This window comes from Caretta caretta, chromosome 9 (assembly GCF_965140235.1).
Source record: "Caretta caretta isolate rCarCar2 chromosome 9, rCarCar1.hap1, whole genome shotgun sequence".
In the NCBI taxonomy this organism is placed as follows: domain Eukaryota; kingdom Metazoa; phylum Chordata; order Testudines; family Cheloniidae; genus Caretta; species Caretta caretta.
This window is the reverse complement of record NC_134214.1, coordinates 92,124,008-92,143,674: the sequence shown is the minus strand read 5'-3', so window position 1 is coordinate 92,143,674 and position 19,667 is coordinate 92,124,008. Positions and strand designations below refer to the sequence as shown.

General features: G+C 39.7%; 1 protein-coding gene across 7 annotated transcripts in view; it reads left to right on the top strand.

Annotated features, from left to right (window-relative positions):
* Positions 1 to 19,667, top strand: part of MTMR1 (myotubularin related protein 1) — a 53,311-nt gene that overhangs the window by 17,814 nt on the left and 15,830 nt on the right. For 6 of the 7 annotated variants that reach the window (XM_048862872.2, XM_048862870.2, XM_048862869.2 and 3 more), the window contains 7 exons: positions 1,566 to 1,649; positions 2,333 to 2,482; positions 3,517 to 3,705; positions 5,132 to 5,317; positions 9,429 to 9,635; positions 10,645 to 10,737; positions 18,140 to 18,253. In XM_048862872.2, coding sequence (XP_048718829.2) covers positions 1,566 to 1,649; positions 2,333 to 2,482; positions 3,517 to 3,705; positions 5,132 to 5,317; positions 9,429 to 9,635; positions 10,645 to 10,737; positions 18,140 to 18,253 — 1,023 coding nt within the window. The remainder of the gene's footprint in view (positions 1 to 1,565; positions 1,650 to 2,332; positions 2,483 to 3,516; positions 3,706 to 5,131; positions 5,318 to 9,428; positions 9,636 to 10,644; positions 10,738 to 18,139; positions 18,254 to 19,667) is intronic. The other variant, XM_048862873.2, reaches the window with a different exon arrangement.

The window sequence follows — 19,667 nt, the reverse complement described above, 5'->3', positions numbered from 1 at the left end:
ACAGCTACCTGATTTGGCTCCTTAGGGGAGTTCAGACAAAACAACTGGAGAGTGGGGAATTATTGGAACTCCCTCATAACTTTTAGCCCAGTGATCACTTGTGATGTGGGAGACTCCTGGTTCAAGTCCCCCCTCTTTCTGAATGGGAACAGGGATCTGCCAACTTTTCAGGGCAGTGCTCTAACCATTGGGCTGTGGGTTTTTCTCAGTCTCTTCTGTTTAACTCTGGATAAATAATTAGTCATTCTGGCCAGAGAAAGAGAGTGCATACAAGGGTGAGTGACTCCATAGCTTGATGGGAGATCCAGGATCCAGTCCTACCGCTCTAGTGACTCTTTAATTATTTATCCAGAGTGGAACAGCTTCAACAGGAGAGGCTGAAGGAGCCCCACATCAGAATATTCCATAGCCCAGTTGTTCCCATCCTCCCAACCCCAGGGCTTCTTGCAAACTCTGAAGAGAATTCCTGGCTGTGACTTGCTAGCAGAGATAGGTGCTTCTCTACTGCCTGGACTTAGGCACATATCATGGTGAGAGGGACACACAACCGCTACTTGGCATCTCCCATTGGCTAGCTTAGGTAGCTCCCTGCCAACCGGGCTGGCTTTTGTGAATTGCAGCCTGTTTATTTACAGGGCAATAAAAAAAAACACCCCATGCCCCAAGTTTCAGAGACCGGGACAATTGACTTGGGCTCGCAGGCTAGGGCTGTAGGGCTAAAAATGTCAGTGTAGACACTCGGGCTGGAGCCCAGGCTCTGAAACCCATTCCCCTTGCAGGGTTTCAGAATCTGGTCTCCAGTCCAAGCCTGAATGTCTACAATGCAATTTTTAGCCCCACAGCCTAAGCCCCGTGAGCCCAAGTCAACAGACACAGGTCAGCCGTGCTCATGTTGTGGGTCTTTTATTACAGACATATTTTCAGGCGGATCTCTCTCCTCATTCATTGTATAGGGAACCTAAGTGCCTAACTCAGGCTTTGTGAATTGCAGCTATTTTCTAGGGGCCTAAAAGTTTGGCGTTGTGATGCTCAGCGTCAGAATGCCTAACTCCTCTTGTGCATCCAGGCCAAAGTGCTTTCCCGAATTCAATGTCCAGATAACAATAGCTAGGCACAAGTTGCCTTGTTAGCTTTAGCTATACAATTTCAGTATCATATTAGTATACAATTTCAGTATCGTCCAATGGGTAGGGTACTGGACTGAGAGTGATGGGGCTTGAATTCTATTCATGGCCTTACTGCTGACCTGTGTGACCACGGGCTAGTCATTTTACCTTTCTGTTTCCTTTGCTATCTGAATTGACAAGACACACAATCTCTTTGGGGAAGGAACTGTCTCTTCTTTTGTGTTTGAACAATCACTAGTACAGTGAAGCCCAGTCTTGACTGGGGCCTCTAGGCACTACTGTAAAACAAATGTTGTATATAAGATTTTGTCTTTTGGAAACTATTGAATCAGCTTTTGTGGCTTTCATTTTCAGAGCTCACCATGTTTACAGGAATTCTAGTTTACTAAATGGCTAAATACTGCATAGTAATTTGTGTTTTAACATTGTTGCTTTCAGCCACTTTTTGCATTCAGCTATAAAGAAAAATTTTCTGTTAATGGTTGGAAAGTTTATGATCCAATGGCAGAATATAAGCGGCAGGTAGGTTATACAAGTAATCCCCTTTTCATTTTGTTTTGGTAGTCTTCTGAACCTAATTTACCTTTTTTTAGAAATGTTCACAGACAATTTGCAAACCTGAGTAACTAAACTTACTCTCTTAAATCCACATTTAGACATCTAAATGCAAGTCACCTAATTTTCAGTAGTGTTAGGCGCCCACAAATCCCATTGAAATCAATTGGGATTATAGGTGAGGAAGTCTCTTGGCAGTTATATAGGGACCTAAATCCGTATTTGGAGACTTAATTTTAAGCACCAGTTCTGAAAAGGTAGTCTGCTCATTTAAAAACAAATATGACCAGCAGTTACACAGAGGAATAATTTTAGTTTGGTCTCCTTAATCCATCAATTTCCTGGTGTAAAATAATTTCTTTCTATTTCACTATAGGCCCATTTTTTACTTTAGTGCAAACCCATCCAAATCACTGTTGCTTTTTAAATTATCTATAGGCTTTGGGGCTTCATACTGCCCCATATCTTTAACCAAAATATTGAGAAATGCTTCTGCTCACGTAACCTTTGAAACACTGTGCAGAACAATGTGGGTATGGTTTTTTTAAAAAAACATGTAATGGATCGTTCTTTTTTGGAGTCACTATACAACACACACGTAAAGATCTAACTTTTTTAAAACATTGGATAAATGTTTTGCCTCTGCACAGGGTTTACCTAATGAGAGTTGGAAAATATCCAAAGTTAACAGCACCTATGAACTTTGTGATACATATCCTACTATCTTTGTTGTGCCAACCAGTGTGAAAGATGATGACCTCTCAAAAGTGGCAGCATTTAGAGCAAAAGGCAGAATTCCAGTAAGTAAGGCCTCTAATATTCATTATGAATTCTCTCTGTATTTGTAATGTATCTTCCTGAAGAAGAAATGTATTTGTAATGCATCTTATAAGAGATGCCTTTAGGGTTTTTAAAGGCTTCTGAGACAGCTATCCAGCTCCCTTCTACGAGAGAGGGCGAGTATAAAATGTATAGAAATACACTTACTGGTTTTGGAGCTGGAGGAAATTTTTAAAAAATTAATGAAGATAGTTATCACAGGGTTAGTGCAATTGTCCAGTGGCTTACTGCTGTGTACTGATCTTTAGTTCAAAGATGGCGTCTGACGCTAGTGGGGAACTGAAAGTGTCTGGTTGTGCTCCCCCTTGCTCCCATGGTGAGTGAGGTTTGGGGGTGAGATGGAACGTGTGTGGTATCATTCTGACACCACATTGTGAGCTTCCTCAGAATGGCAATGTGTTCTTGGTAGAGATTATCCTACTCAGCTGCTCATATAGAGGGCTGTAAATGCAGCCATATTATACATGGGGAGGGTAAACTTTAGAAAAGAAATGACAACCCCAGGAGGGAGAAAGAAAGTGAGGAATTTTAATGTGATGTCATCTTGCAGTAGTTCCTGCCTGGGGCAGGAAGGAATGAGATATGTTCATGCTTGACTGCATAGACCTCCATACAGACGTAGCTTCCCGTTCTCCCCACCACAAAACCCTCTTACTGTATTTAAGCCCGTAGAAAGTATGTAGAAAGTAAAAGTTAAGGCTGTTTCTGAATGCTACGGAGAATAAAGTCATCGTTGTTTAGAACTACTTCACGTTTCAATCTAACTAAATTTGGGAACAGTGATACCATGTCTTTTACAGCCATGCTATTAATCTGCTATTTTCTCATCATCCCACTTTTGAATGTATGTGGTATGAATTATTCTTACTGAAATTTACATTCTCTCTCCCACTGGGAAGTTGTACCATGGCTTATTATGACTGACCAATTGCTCTAAGGACTGTCAATTTGATGCTGGTGCACTATCCTGAAACTAACTCTTTTTTAAACGCAGGTGTTGTCTTGGATTCACCCCGAGAGCCAGGCAACTATAACGCGCTGCAGCCAGCCACTGGTAGGCCCGAATGACAAACGTTGCAAAGAAGATGAAAAATACTTACAAACAATAATGGATGCCAATGCTCAGTCGCACAAGCTTATCATCTTTGATGCCAGACAAAACAGTGTTGCTGATACAAACAAGGTAGGTTGTCATTTGTTAAAATGGAGATTACTTTGCCCATGTACTGAGAAATAAACTTTATTCTGATATTTCCATAGAAGTTCACTTCTCATAATAAAGTAATATATGTGTAAGCCCCTTGATAGTATCAAAGCGTTTTGTCAGCGTTAACTAATTCTTGCAGCAGCCCTGTGAGTTATTGCTATCTCCAGTTTAAAGTTGGGTGGAGACTGAGGCAGAGATTGACTTGATTGCAGTCACAAGTGTTGTCAGAACCAAGATTTGAACTTATTGGTTCCTAGCTCCTTGTCCTGTATTGTAAAAGAATCCTTCTGTCGAGATAGTAACTTACTGAAGAAGTACTTCAATGGCCTGGACATGGGCCAATTGAGTTTATTACAGTTTGAGTCAGTTTTGCAAATAGAAGAAAGCTGTAGGAAGTAGAGATGTGCTGGTAATGATTATGGTGGGAGGAGAGGGGAAAAAGCCTACATGGAGTCCCCTGATTTATTTCTTATGTATATGGCATCAATTACCGAAGTAACTGTGCACTGAAATAGTGTACTTAAAAATAAATAGGGGTGGGGAAGGAACGTAGTAGTCCAAATTAACCCTAACCAGGTGCTTCAGAGGGAATGAACAGAACAGGCAATCATCAAGTGATCCATCCCCTGTCGTCCATTCCCAGCTTCTGGGCAGGGCCGTCCTTATCTGGGCAGGGCCGTCCTTACCCATACACAAACTATGCTGCGTGCTGCTCCAGCGGCCAGCCTGATCCCCGGCCGGCTGAGCTAGCCAGGAAAGCAGCCCCAGCCCGTGCTCTGCCTCTTTCCCAAAGCCTCCGCCCCGCCTCTTCCCACCCTTGCTCCACCCCAGGCCCACCCCTGCTGCATCCCGGGGGACTGCAGCAGGGGTAGCGCACGCCCTGTACTCACCGGGCAGTGGGAAGTGGAGTGACCCAGCCCCAGCCTGCTCTGCTCCGCCGGTTCCCAGTTGCGCCGCTGGTGAGTGCTGGGGAGTGGTTCCCCCATCTCCCCAAGTCCCAAGACTGGGATCTAGGGGAGCAGAGAGGGCTGGGGCCAGGTCACTCCACTTCCCACCACCCCGTGAGTGCGGGAGGAAGTGGAGGAAGTGCAGCGACCCTGCCCCAATCTGCTCCGCTCTGCCGACTCGTGCTGGGGGGTGGTTTTACCCCTGCCCCCCCAAGCCTGCTTCTGCCCCCCCTGCGGAGGCCTGGGGCCAGTCCCTCCCCCCCTCACAGGCCTGGGGCACCAAAATGTCTAGGGACAGCCCTGCTTCTGGGAGTAGTTAAACATCAGTGTTTATTTTTCTTAAAATGTGTTTTCATTTGTTCTAAAATAACCGCCTCTAAAACTCCCTAGAAAGCAAAAATAACCCTCAGGATCTTATCAGAAACTCCTGTACTCTTTAAAATTTTAAATGACAGGCAAAAGGTGGAGGATATGAAAGTGAAAGTGCCTACCCAAATGCTGAGCTGGTCTTTTTGGAAATACATAACGTACATGTGATGAGGGAATCATTGCGGAAGCTGAAAGAAATAGTTTATCCTTCGATTGATGAGGCACGGTGGTTGTCCAATGTGGATTCAACGCACTGGTTGGAATACATAAGGGTAAGAGACTATAGATGTTAAAGACATTGCATGCTTTTTGCTTTTTAAAGCAATGTATTTGCTTGAATTTCAATATACCACACTAGAAATCCTTTCTCTGTGTTTATAATGTCTTTGGTCAGGATAATCCTAAAAAGTAACCCTTTTTACAAGTTTTATTTAGAACACAATATTTCAGATAGAATATAAATATATGCCATACTGCATATTATGTATTTCATACTGTAGGTTTTAGGAAGTAGTCAATTAAATCCTGATAATGTAGGATCACATTCAGTTCTGGACAGCACTTAGTTTTCATGAGAGTGTGAATGTTGGCCGGGATACCAGGATTATCCCTGCTTTTTGGAAAAGTGCCATGGGAAATTCAAATTCCACTTGGACAACTACCAGCGGGACTTCATTTTTAAACACCACAGCCCTCCTCATCCTGCCATTCTATGCCATTAATGAAGCATTTGTGGACATGTATATTTCAGTGGGCCTAACTTCAGTGGAAGATGGATTGGTCTCTGTTACCATATGGATTACAGTCTCCTTTTATTATTTAACACTGCATTAAAATAAGTCAGTCTATATCATGTTTAAATTTACTAAGTGTTTTATTAACCTCTAAGAAGCTTTTAGAATGGATGATTTCTCTGCTATTTTCCCTTCTTTTTGGTGGTAAATATTGATGGAATGGCATTTAATGTGGAATTTGCTTTATACAACTTCAAATCAAATGTCACTCATGCAAAGCATTTTTGGATTGTGCACAAAATTATTCATATAATCTTAGCTCTGGTAATTCAGTTTAACTGCTACAGAAGAGCCAGCAGAGGGAGCAAAAATATAAAATATTTGCTATTTTGGGAAGAACTTAACTTTCTTATTTAGTTTAAAATCTTCCATTCCTATCAAACTAGTAAATATTCACAATCCAGAAGCCTTTTTCCATCCAAATTTATGAATTTGATACTTAAGTTTGACTGTCCATTTAAAAAAGAACTGGCTGTAGACCAGATAATGAGATTGAGATGTGATTAACTTCAGTGGGAGCTCTCTGCTTGAATAGGATGGCAGGATTGGACCCTGAAATCTCAATTTCGTAGTTAAGTTTAGAATAGTACCCTGAGAATTTTTAGACTGATGAAGATGGTAGTGGCTGACATATGTTTATCTCTATTTAAAAAAAATTCTGTCTGAGTACAGTCTGTGGATGATGCTCAGAATTTTTCAACTTATTTGGTGCTAGCTCAAGCTGCAGCTTAATTGTAAAAGACTTTTTGGTTATGTCTACATTAAAAATGCTACAGTGGCATAGCTTCAGCAGTTCAGTGTAGGCACTAAGGGCTCGTCTATACACATAGCACTGAAGTGGTGAATCTGTATTGGTAAAGCTGTGCTGCTGTAGCACTTTAGTGAAGATGCTACTACGTGGATGGGAGAGCTTCTCCTGTTGGCATGGTTAATCCACCTCTGTAAGAGGTGGTAGCTATGTCAACAGGAAAAACTCTCCCTTTAACATAGTGTTGTCTACACCATGAGTTAGGTCAGTATAACTACCTTGCTCAGGGGTCTGGATTTTTCACACCCCTGAGTGATGTAGTTATACCAGTGTAAGTTTGTAGTGCAGACCTGGCCTCACTATAGCAACCGAAGGGGTTCTCCCATCTCTGTAGTTAATCCATCTCCCCGAGAGGCAGTAGCTAGGTCAGTGGAACAATTCTCCATTCGACCTAGCCCTGTCTACACTGAGGGTTAGGTCGGCACAGCTGTGTCTCTTAGGGGTGTGGCTTTTTCATACCTCTGGGAGACCTAGCAATGCCAATGTAAGTTTTCAGTGTAGACCAGCCCTTCGTGGTGTTTAGCTACCACAATGATAGGTAAGTTAAAAATACTGAAAGAGAAGTTAACATGTCATAAATATAAAGGGAAGGGTAAACCCCTTTAAAATCCCTCCTGGCCAGAGGAAAAATCCTCTCACCTGTAAAGGGTTAAGAAGCTAGGATAACCTCGCTGGCACCTGACCAAAATGACCAATGAGGAGACAAGATACTTTCAAAAGCTGGGGGGAGGGCAAAACAGAGTCTGTCTGTGTGATGCTTTTGCCGGGGACAGAACAGGAATGGAGTCCTTAGAATTTAGTAAGTAATCTAGCTAGATATGTGTTAGATTATGATTTCTTTAAATGGCTGAGAAATTAAGCTGTGCTGAATAGAATGGATATTCCTGTCTGTGTATCTTTTTGTAACTTAAGGTTTTGCCTAGAGGGATTCTCTATGTTTTGAATCTAATTACTCTGTAAGGTATTTACCATCCTGATTTTACAGAGGTGATTCTTTTTATTGTTACTTCTTTTTTACTGTTACTTCTATTAAAATTCTTCTTTTCAAGAACTGAATGCTTTTTTCCATTGTTCTTAAGATCCAAGGGTTTGGGTCTGTGGTCACCTATGCAAACTGGTGAAGATTTTTATCAAACCTTCCCCAGGAAGTGGGGTGCAAGGGTTGGGAGGATTTTGGGGGGAAAGACGTTTCCAAACAACACTTTCCTAATAAAATAAACCCAGATAAACGTTTGGTGGTGGCAGTGGAAGTCCAAGGGCAAAGGGTAAAATAGTTTGTACCTTGGGGAAGTTTTAACCTATGCCTGTAAAAGTAAGCTTAGGAGGTTTTCATGCAGGTCCCCACATCTGTACCCTAGAGTTCAGAGTGGTGAAGGAACCTTGACAATAAAGTATTTTATGGAAAAAATAAAATTTAGTTTCTTTAAAATTTTTACAAATGAACCATTTGTCCAAAGTGGAACAAAATGCCCCACCTCATTCCACAAGATGTTGCTAAACTAATACTACCTAGCTTTTGTTCCTTCTCCCATTTTCTATTCACTGCCTGCATCTACTCTCTCTGCAGTAATGCTTGACTGGCATGAGTATCACTCTCAGTGATCTTTCTAGGACATAGAGTGCTGCTATACTTATGTCACATGAATTGTCTTTTTCCATTCCTTTTCAAAGATCCAACAACATAAGATGACTTTTTGTAATATTTATAATTTTTCAGTGCAGTAATGCATTGTCTGTGACTTAATAAACATGTGAGAGCTTTAGGACTAACCAGATCAAATTGCACGCCTTTTAATTTACTAACTCAAGCTTTAACATTGAACTACAGTAGTTACATCCTTGCATCCTTCAGTTTAACCATAAAAGAACAAAATCTATGTAGCTTTTGTCTCAGAAGCCTGAATGGCTTTCAAGATTGTGTCCTGTGAAAGCAAAGTTGCTCCAGTGGATGCAGGCTTTCCAGCTTTGGAAGTGTCTTTGCATGCCTTGGAAGAGAGAGATCTCAAATGTCTCATTAGATTGTCTTTACTGACGTCAGAGTTGGCTTTGCTGAGGTCAGAATCCGAAGTCCGGAGCCCTTCCAACGGCCCTAGTTCTAGCTGCTTCTCACGTAGTTGTCAGTGCTATCAGGAATCGTGTTGTGGACACATCTGTGCCGGAGAGAATACTCCAAGTTAAACAACTGAAGAGCTGCCAAACATGACTGAGGAAATCAATAGAAGGAGTTTCATTGGAAAAAAATAAGTGTAATGCTCTTATGAGTTGCTACCGTCTTGTGCCACTCTGACTTCTGATCCAAGTTATTACTAGTAGAAATAAAGACCCGTTCCCTATATGAACATCCTGTATACTCCATGCACCAACAAATCAGGGCAAGTGATCAGCAAGCAAGCACACCCCTTTTCTTGTCTGGACTTCCCAATAATCTGCTATAGGGTTTGATTAGCTGCACTCCCCCCCCCTGTACATACTGGTTGAAAACTGAATGCTGAGGAAGAAAGATGATAATAGTTTGCGGGATACCTGAATTTATTAAAAGGATTGATCTTATTCTGTAGTCTTTTGAGTAATCTTTCTACTGAATAGTCTACAGTATATCTGAGTGTTTTCTTTATGAACAGATTTTCAGGAGATTCTAATGTTAATTTACAGTAGTTTTGGACACATAATTGGGTTTGAATTCTAATGTTAAAATATAGCATTCTAGGACTGATTGCTACTTTACTTCAAGAGGTTGGCTTGATGTGACATTTTAACATGCTACTTTCTTTTTTTTAAAAGATTCTTCTTGCTGGAGCAGTAAGAATTGCTGATAAAATTGAATCTGGTAAAACATCAGTTGTTGTACATTGCAGTGACGGCTGGGATCGTACAGCCCAGCTCACATCTTTAGCCATGCTCATGTTGGACAGCTATTACAGGACTATCAAAGGATTTGAAGCTCTTATAGAAAAAGAGTGGATAAGTTTTGGACATAGGTTTGCAATGGTAAGTTGAAAGAATTAATAAAATTATCTCCTTCAAAGCTTTTTTTTTTTGATCAGGTGGCTTGTCACTGTATTTTGCAACATTTAGAATAATGTTCCTGCGGTATGTGAAGAAAGAGAAATATGAGTGATTTAGTGTTCCGTTGATGTGAAAATGCTTTGTGTGAACTATTAATACACAACAATTTCTAATATAAAGTTTACAAGAGGGGCAGAGTTTGAGCCAATAGCACAAGACAAATGTCGAGACATTTCTGGAGGAGGGGAGGATTGCAGAGCATGGTGAAAAACTTACATGAACAGATCTTACTTGAGGAAAATGAAAAGGAGAAAGCTATGGCTGTCATGTAGGTAAAAATCACTAAAGTCATCATCCCACAGCCACAGTGTTTAAAGAAAGAAAAAAAAATAGCTTGAGCTGGAATATTACAAGATTGTGGTGCTGTATGCGGGCTTCTGAACTAGAGAGGTAGTTGTCGTAACATTTAGTTATGGTGAGTGGGTATGGAATAGACATAGTTTCTGCATAGTCCTTGTAAACTACCTTTCGGTTAAAGTTAGTTGATCCAGCATAATATGCCAGATTCACTGAATCCATTCTGCTGTGGAAATGAAGTGGAGGATATATCTCCTGCAGTTCTGAACTATTTATTCTTTCCTCATATGTAGGAAGAAGCAGATATCCTTATGTTGAGTCTTTGAATCAACAAGATCATTTGGGGTTTAATGGGATGTACACTTTAAAAATAAGTTTAATGTCACTCAGACCACTGGAAAATGTGTGAATTTCGTGGACTGGGTGCTCTTCCTATTCTGCCAGACTATAGGACTATATTTGTGAATGTATTCTGGTGGGGGTTTTTAGTTATAGGAAGGGTGGGGTTTAGCTTGAAGAAAGGTGTGCTGATCACAGTCCTTTTCAAGAACCTGCCTAAGATCTTTGCAGAACTTGTGTTATTGGTTACTGCTTTTAAATGGATTTGACTAAAATGAAAGCATCTGTTTTTCAGCGAGTAGGTCATGGAGCCGATGACCATGCTGATGCAGTCAGGTCTCCCATTTTCCTTCAGTTCCTTGATTGTGTTTGGCAAATGACGAAGCAGGTAAGAAAATTTAATCGGATGTTCATGGGGATGTCTTCCTCCTCTTTATTGAAACTCTGATCCATAGGGGAGGCCCTGTTTTCCTTAAATGTGCACAATTTTAAATTTTGGTTAAAGAATTTTAACTGTGGGTAGGCTACTGAATACACTGGAGGAAGAACAAACCCATTAATTCATGCACAGTTAGTACTGCTTTTTCATCTAGAAGAGATGTGAGACGGGCTAGTGTAGAAATACCGACGTGAAGCCAATGGCCAGGCATTTCTTTGTGTTCTGAATAGACTGTTTAACGTGCATTTCTGCAAATTGAAGCACTGAATTGTCTCAAAGCATTTTAAATTGAAAAATGAATAAGATTAATGGCTCTTTCTTTTTTGAACCTATCCTCCTTAAAGTTTAGTTTTTCCAGTGGTTAGAAACAGATGTGACTAGACCACTGTATATTATGTAGGGTCTTGCAAGCTGAGCATTCAGTTTATTAGTAAGCAGAGATGTAATTCTGTAAATTGTGTTTAAAGTGAAAACTAATATAGAGTCAAATGGCTTTTTACCCAGCTGTTTTTAACCTAATTAAATAAGCAGTGATGACAAATTCAAAAGTTAGATTTTCTTTAAATAAATAAATATGCACAGTGGTCTACCCTGACAGTTCAGTGAAAGTAGAGAGATTCTAGAAGAAAATCTTTCTCAGAATTCTTTGATTAAAGTCAGAAGTAATAGGACAAAGTACCTTTGTTGCTGTTTCACCAATGCATTCAGTGTATGTTCACAAGAGATTATCTGTATTTTAAAAATGGCACAAATACAATCTGATTGTGAATCAGGGAGGACTACTTTTCTAGTTGTCTCAAAAACATGCTTGCATATTTAAGTGTGTGTAATAATATTTCCTAATTTACATATACTCCAATATTTACCTGCTCAAATATGCTTTCCTCCTTCCACCACTAGCTTTAGATCACAGTTGGGAGAAGATCCCTTTTTGAAGGGGGTAGTACTTAGGGTATCAAAATGTGACGGTCCTCACAAAATTTTACAGGTTCGTTATCGTGAAGACCTATCATAGGCCTAGTTTTCCTCTTACTTACACTTCCATGGGAAATAAATTTTAATATAGAATCTCTTGTAGGATCTTCCATTCTTCTATTCTGCTGGGCTTGACTGGGGCTGCTAAATCAAGTTGTCCAAACTAAGGCCTTGCTTCCAAGTAAATCTAAAATGTTTTACCCCTGAAGTATAGTAGACATCTGCCTCTCTTTCCTCCTGTAACAATACTCTACAAAGAAACTGTTCCTGCAAGACCACCTTCTGGAACATATGGGGGGTGGGGACGCACGGGAGTGTAAGGTGGAATTAAGAACTTTCTATCCCAGGAGCCCTCCTCCCCTGTCCCTTGTTCCCCCAAATCCTCCATTCCGATTCTGCTTATCTTTTTGAAAAGGCTTCTTGTAAATTCATTGGCATCAAAGTTTCATAAAATGTTTGATTAAGACTTCCTGCTAGAGAATTTCCCACTCTTTGTATACACGTATATTTCGGTATTAATATGCTATAGCAATAGGGTTGGAAAAACATTTAAAACTTTGTCTCTGCCTCTGAGAAAAGCCAAGAGCAACTACCCAGCAGAAAAAACTCAGTTCTAAACATCTGGAAGGAACAAAAATCCTTCAGGGAGACACTTAATTCAGAACAGCCTTCTCTATTTTTGTGATCTCCGTTGTTGCCTCCTAGTTTTTGCTATAAACTGTTTAGTTCCCCTCTAGTAAAAGGACTATGTAACAGTTTGCAAATTTACATCTGGGCAAAATCTGAATCCAGCCTGAGTTCTGAATTTCCTGAACAGCCACGGCATTGAAAAAATATTAAGGCTGTAACAGGCAAAAATGAACACATTCATAAAAAAGTCTTATTCACATATTTTTTTCCTTTCTAGTGGACTGCACCACATGTACGTTTTTGAAACATGCACTTTTGGTGAGACGAGAGAATTTCTAGTTTCCCAGTAAGATGTGAATTCCTGAATAGCTCCAGAATCTTAACAATGAACCTCAATCCTTAGCAGCTATACATTTTCCCATGTTTTCCTAGCCTTGATGACACGCAAATAGAATAATATAGAACTTGAGATAAATGATGCTGGCTCTTAATAAAGAACATATGCTTTAAGTGAGGGGTTCTCAACCTTTTCCCTTCCAAGGCGCCCCCCAACAACACTCTATAAAAACTCCATGGCCAACCTGTGCCACAAAAACTGTTTTTCTGCATATAAAAGCCTGGGCTAGTACTATGGCGTAGCAAGCAGTGCAGTTGCCCAGGGCCTGTCGCCACAGGGGGGTCCACACCACAGAGACCCCTGCAAAGCTCAGTTGCTCAGGCTTTGGCTTCAGTCCCAGGGGGCAGGGCGGTGAAGCTTCAGCCTCCATGGGTCAGTGGAGCCTCCTGGACTCCGGTCCCCATGGGGCTCCAGGGCTTTAGTCCTGGGTCCTAGCGAGTCTGACGCTAGTCCTGCTTGGCGGAACCCCTGAAACCTCTTTGCAGCCCCCAGTTAAGAACTGCTGCTTTAAGTGATTCTAATAATCATGACTGACACAAACTTTAAATCGGAAAGTCCTCCTGTAATCTGTAGTTGTTCAAGGGAGATGAAACAACTAATACTATGAAGTAGCCTGTAAATCTGCTTGGAATCACTGCAGTTCCAATAATATCTTGCCACGTCTAATATTCAGCAGCCCAAATATAAGCAAAATACATTCAAGTGGGTATGAAGATAATGTCCCTCTATGTGGTAACAACCAGGACTTGTCTCTAGCCAGAGATGCACTTTTCATTAATCTTAACAACGTACTCTCTTGGGATGTACAGTGCTCAAGCAGATTGTCTCAATCCACTTCCAGGAGAGTGAGAACTAAATCAGTTAGTGTTCCAGCTTAAAATATTACTGCAGTGCAGGGCAGGCCTATTAATCACAACATTTAACAGCAAGCTTCTTTTGTGGGCTTCAGAATCAACTTCAATTCAGCATCATCAGTCACCTTAAATTGAGAAATTTTCTGTAGCTTTCTTCACATAGCTCACTTAGTGAAATAAATAATGAAGTCCAACAGCACCAGATGACAGATTCTAATGGACTGGATATTTTCTCAGAATTAGTGGATTGGAGGGAAATGAAATTTTCACTTGGGGAATTTTTCCATCTGAATCCTCAAGCAGACACTAATGAGCTTGGGAAATCGAGAGCTAAGAATTTTTAGGTCAGTGATTTTTCGGCGACAGGAATAGAAGCTTTACAGTCTAGGTACATCAGCTTTCCAGCAAAGATGGGGTTGTATCCAGAGATGGGGTTTCAATAGTACTATCACTTTTAAATAATTAGTCACAGTGCCATCACTGGCTTATGGAATTTTGAATATGCTTCACTGAATCTTACTAGCTGCCATGTCAGTATTCATCTGATTAGTATGGACCCATCAGAGCTTAGAACCCTTATGTGACAGTGATGACTCTGTGATGACAGGGCTCATTAAATGCTTTCAGTTAAAGAGAATTCCTTCACGGGATGCTTTGTCTTGAAAGCTGTTTCTATATCTCACTTTGAACCTTTGCACGCTACCTTTATTCATCTGTATCTCGCTGCTGCTATGGGAAGGTGGAGACTGGGTGAGTTCAGGGAACCCGTGGATTTTATTCATGCCTCAGTTTTTCCAGACCAGTTTACTTGAGCTTTTTAAAGTTTATATCAATATTTTCTACACAACACAGCCCTATCACTAACATGGTTAAATGGAACTAGGATCTTAATTCCATTTGTTTAAAGGCAAAGCATTTCTTAAAATCCAGAGACTTCTGTTATTTATAAACCTAAATGGTCTATGTCATCCAACTCCTCACTTTCAAAATAAATACAAATTTTCCTTTATAAATCATAGATAAGGCTGAGAAAGTCTTTTTCGATCATTTAGTTTGTGCCCAGTCACAATTGCTGGGTTAGTCCTCTAAGCTAAATCCATAAGTTGGTAACAGACTTTGTAGTCAAGTCCAGCCCCATGCACTGGGGCAGGATAAGGAAACCAAGACCATCCCTGACAGGTGTTTGTCCAACCTGTTCGTAAAAACCTGCAATGATGATGATTCCACAGCTTCTCTTGGAAGCTGATTCCAGAGGTTAATTACCTTTCTAGTTAGAAAGCTTTTCCTAATATCTAACCTAAATCTCCCTTGCTACAGATTAAGCCAGTTATTTCTTGTCCTGCCTTCAGTGGACATGAAGAATAATTGATTACTGTCCTCTTTGTAACAGCCCTTAACATATTTGAAGACTGTTGTCAGGTCCCCACCTCGGTGGTCTTTTGTTAAGATCAAATATGTCTAGTTTTTTTAACCTTTCCCCATAGGTCAGGTTTTCTGAACCCATTTATCAGTTCAGTTGCTTTCCTCTGGGCTTTCTCCAGTTTGTTCACATCTAAAGTGTGACACCCCCCCGCCCCCCCAAGAACTGCAGATACTGTACTGTGCCAGTTGAGTTCTCACCAGTGCTGTGTAGAGTTTGACAGTTATTTCACGTCTTATATACAATGCTCCAAATTATATTAGTCTTTTTTGCAACGGCCTCTTGTTGATTCATATTCAATTTGTGATCCACTCTAACACCCAGACCCTTTGCAGCACTACTATCAGCTAGCCAATTATTCCCCATTTTATAATGTGTATTTGATTTTTTTCTTCCTCGATGTAGTACTTAACTCTTATCTTTTGTTGAATTTCATCTTGTTGATTTCAGAAGAATTTTCTAATTTGTCAGTGTCATTTGGAATTCTAATCCTGTTCTCCAAAGTGCTTGCAACCCTTCACAACTTGGTGAACTCACAAATTTTGTAAGCATATTCACCACTCCCTTATCTAAGTCACTAATGAAAATATTGAATAGTACAAGACCCAAGGCTGACCCTGGGAGACCCCTCTAGATTTGCCCTCCCTGTTTGATACTGAACCATTGATAACTACTCTTTGAATATGGTCTTTCGATCAGTTTTGCACCCACCTTATAGTAATTTAATCTGGGCCCAATTTCCCTAGTTTATTTATGAGAATGTTGAGGGACTCTGTTGAAAGCCTTACTAAAATCAAGATATATCACCTCTACTGCTTCCCCCCATCCACTAGGCCACCAACCCTGTCAAAGAAGCAAATTAGGTTAGTTTGGCATGATTTATTCTTGACAAATCTATTTTGGCTATTTCTTATAACCCTGTTGTTCTCTAAATGCTTACAAACTGATTGTTTAATAATTTGTTCCAGTATCTTTCCAGGTACCAACATTAGGCTGCCTGGTCTATAATTACCCAGGTCCCCGTTGTTCTCCTTTTTAAAGATAGGTACTACATTTTGCCTTCTTTAGTCCTCTGGGAACTCATCCATCCTTAATAAATTCTTGAAGGTAGTTGCTAACGGTTCCGAGATTGCTTCAGTTAGTTCCTTAGGTACCCTAGGATGAATTCCATCAGGCCCTGCTGACCTGAATACAACTAACTTATCTAAATATTCTTTAACTCATTCTTTCCCTATTTTGGTTTGCGTTCCTTCCCCCTTAGAATCATAGAATATCAGGGTTGGAAGGGACCTCAGGAGGTCATCTAGTCCAACCCCCTGCTCAAAGCAGGACCAATCCCCAATTTTTGCCCCAGATCCCTAAATGGCCCCCTCAAGGATTGAACTCACAACCTTGGGTTTAGCAGGCCAATGCTCAAACCACTGAGCTATCCGTGGCAGGCACTTGTTGTTAATATTAATTGTGTTTGAGTATCTGGTCACCACCTTTGTAGTGAAGACTGAAGCAAAATAGACATTACACACTCAGACTTCTTGATGTTATTAGCCCTCCTTCCCTGTTAAGTAAAGGACCTACACTTCTCTTTGTCTTTCTCTTGCTACTAATGTATTTATAGAACTTCTTATTGCCTTTGACAGCCCTTGCTAGGTGTAACTCATTTTGTGCCCTAGCCTTTCTGATTTTGTCCCTACATGCTCGTGCTATTCTTTTGTACTCCTTAGCAATTTGCCCAGGTTTCCACTTTTTGATTCCTTTTTGATTTATAGGTCATTACAGAGCTCCTGATGGAGCCATATTTTGGCCTCTTGCTACTCTTCCTGTCTTTCCTTTGCATTGGGATAGTTTATAGTTGTGCCTTTAAAATGTTTCTCTTTGAAACAAAAAAGGAAAAGAAACTTGGAATGTTGCTTGCTCCATGTCTTAAATACTCACTTCAGCTTCCTGCACAGTATGAAGCTAGAAAGCTACCATTTGAGACTCTGCAAAGACTTCTCATTATTGAGATGATGCTTTTTTCATAGAAGAATAAACCACTCTTTTAAAAAAATTTTCTTCTCCTGTTTAAAAAGTATTTTCCTTTCTCTGTAATTATTTGAGTCCATCCCCATACTGTCTAGGGGCAGAATTACTTTGTCCTATGGACGGGGCAGTTGTGGACAGTCACAGAATACTTAATCTGGTTATTGAGAGAATCCTTTCTCATTTGAATAAATACCAGCCTTTGTAGTTTTATTTATTTATTTCAATTTGTAGGGCTCCTAAAATTGCAGGTGTCTTGGATTTTTGTTTCATAATTCTTAAACTTTCTGTAATTTTATACACATACATACATATATGGTTGTTGGTACTTTAAAACCTCTAGTTAGTTATGAAGAAAGTATGTAATGGTGAATATTGACATAATACTACTTTCATTCCAGATGTGAGGGATTTACATTCTAATATGAAAAGGAAGATGGATTAGAGGATTATTCTACATAGTGGATAATAAACTTGAGGGGAGAATTAGGGGACAATGTAAACTGGGTGGAATGAGAAGGGAGTGTTTTTAAATACGTATTTACTATTAAACACGTTGTACATGCAACAATCTTAACTGTTCAATTTATTGTACAGTAGTTTAGTAAATAAAGCTCTTAAATGCCCAAAGTGTTTGTTTTTTTAAGATGGCATCCTGTAACAAAAATAACTTGATGCAATGTTTGCAGGACACTGCCAGTCAGGGCTTCTTGGTCCTGTTGCTGGGTGTCACTGTTAACGTTAGCAGATCACTCCATACCTCTGTCTCAATTAACCTCTGTTAAAACAATAGCTATAATAATGCTTACTTTGGAATATTAGTAAAGTGTCATTAGATTTTGCAATGAAAAGCACTATCTAAGTACAATAGAGATTATCAAAATTGCTTAGCATTTCTTAAGATTGTCAATAGATGTAAACCCCACTTTTTGAAAAAATCATCCTTTTCTTGTGAATTTCTTAGTTGTTATCTTATTTATAAGGTTGCTTCTCTTTACTATAGATAACAAAAGTTTAAAATAATTCTAATACATAAAAATCTATACTTTTTTAAAGTTTCCTGCAGCCTTTGAATTCAATGAACTGTTTCTGATCACCATTTTGGATCACCTTTATAGTTGTCTCTTTGGGACTTTTTTATACAACTGTGAACAAGAACGATTGAAAGAGGTAAGTTCTACACTTGCTACTGTTTGACATGTTGATTTCATGCAGAGGTGCTTTGAGTATGAGACAGAAGAACATTTGAGCCTGTGTTTTAGTGGAATTTGTTATCATCTAAACCTCTAGAGCTGGCCTGAAAATGAATTTAATGTTATAGATATGAGAAATATGTTCCAAACAGCCCCATAACCAGAAGAAGGGCCACTCTACACCATAGTTGAATTAAAACATTTTTCTAATTATGTCAGGCTCTACACCTTCCACCTCACTGTAGATCATGAACTGCTGTTCCAGATGATGTCCCAGTCCATGCACAAACCTCTAAAACACTTCTTACCAAAATCTTGGCCATCTGTAGAGGAGTTCTATGGTTGATGCAACGTTACCAGTACACTGCAGTCTGGAGCATCATTTGAAGCAGGATTTGATTATTGATGATGGAACATGAGGTTGAAGGATGGGAGAGAATTTAAAATATTTTGGTATTAGGGAAGTTAGCACTTTCACTCTGAAGCACTTTGCACCTTCTATAATATGCTTCATCCAGTCTCAAAGTATTATTACTATGCTGAAAATGTACATTTGTGGTTGGCCTTCTCCTCTCCGTCACACTTCATGCTTTCAGTAAAATAATTAACTGTCCCTTAGTGTTTGTGTTTAGCTTTGGTATTTTTCTGGGTTGGCTGTCTTATCTAGTACAACAAATTGCATGCATACACCACAAGATGGAGCTAAATAATACATTCTTAGCGAGTACGTGATTAACAGACAGTTTTCTTTCACAAATGGATAATTGGATGCAGCTCCCTTTAAAAAAAAAAAAAAAGAGAGAGAGAGCAATTTAACACACAGCTGTAGTAGAAACAGATGCTTTATAGTATTGAAAGAGTATAAAATTGCAAGATAAAACTGATAAGGTTTCAGAATCTGAATTCTTGATTTTATGGTTTTATTGTGATTTTTTTTATTATTATATAGTTTTTTAAAAGTGCAGATAAAGCTAAAACTGGACACTTAATTAAAAGTACAATATTTAGATGGCTGTAAGCAGACAGTGGAAGAAATAGATGACACTCACTTTCCTCAAATACTGTTCCGGTTATTTCAAAGGATACATGCTTCTCTTCACTGATTTCTAGTTAATTTAATTTTGTCACATTTTGGGTTGGTCAGTGTGTTGTTATGAATATGACCAGCTATGGTTATCACTGCAGGGTTATAAACAGTGTAACACTGATCAGCTCAGAAAGCAAAATAGCCCCCAAATATACTAGAATCTTCATTCTGCTCCTGAACAGTTTTGTAGAGAAATGACAATCTTGCAGCTATGATTAAGTCTTACAGCTGTTCAGTGACATGGATATTGGAAATGTTCTGAGCACTTACTGAATTGTAGTAAATAAAGTGCCACTAGCTTCCC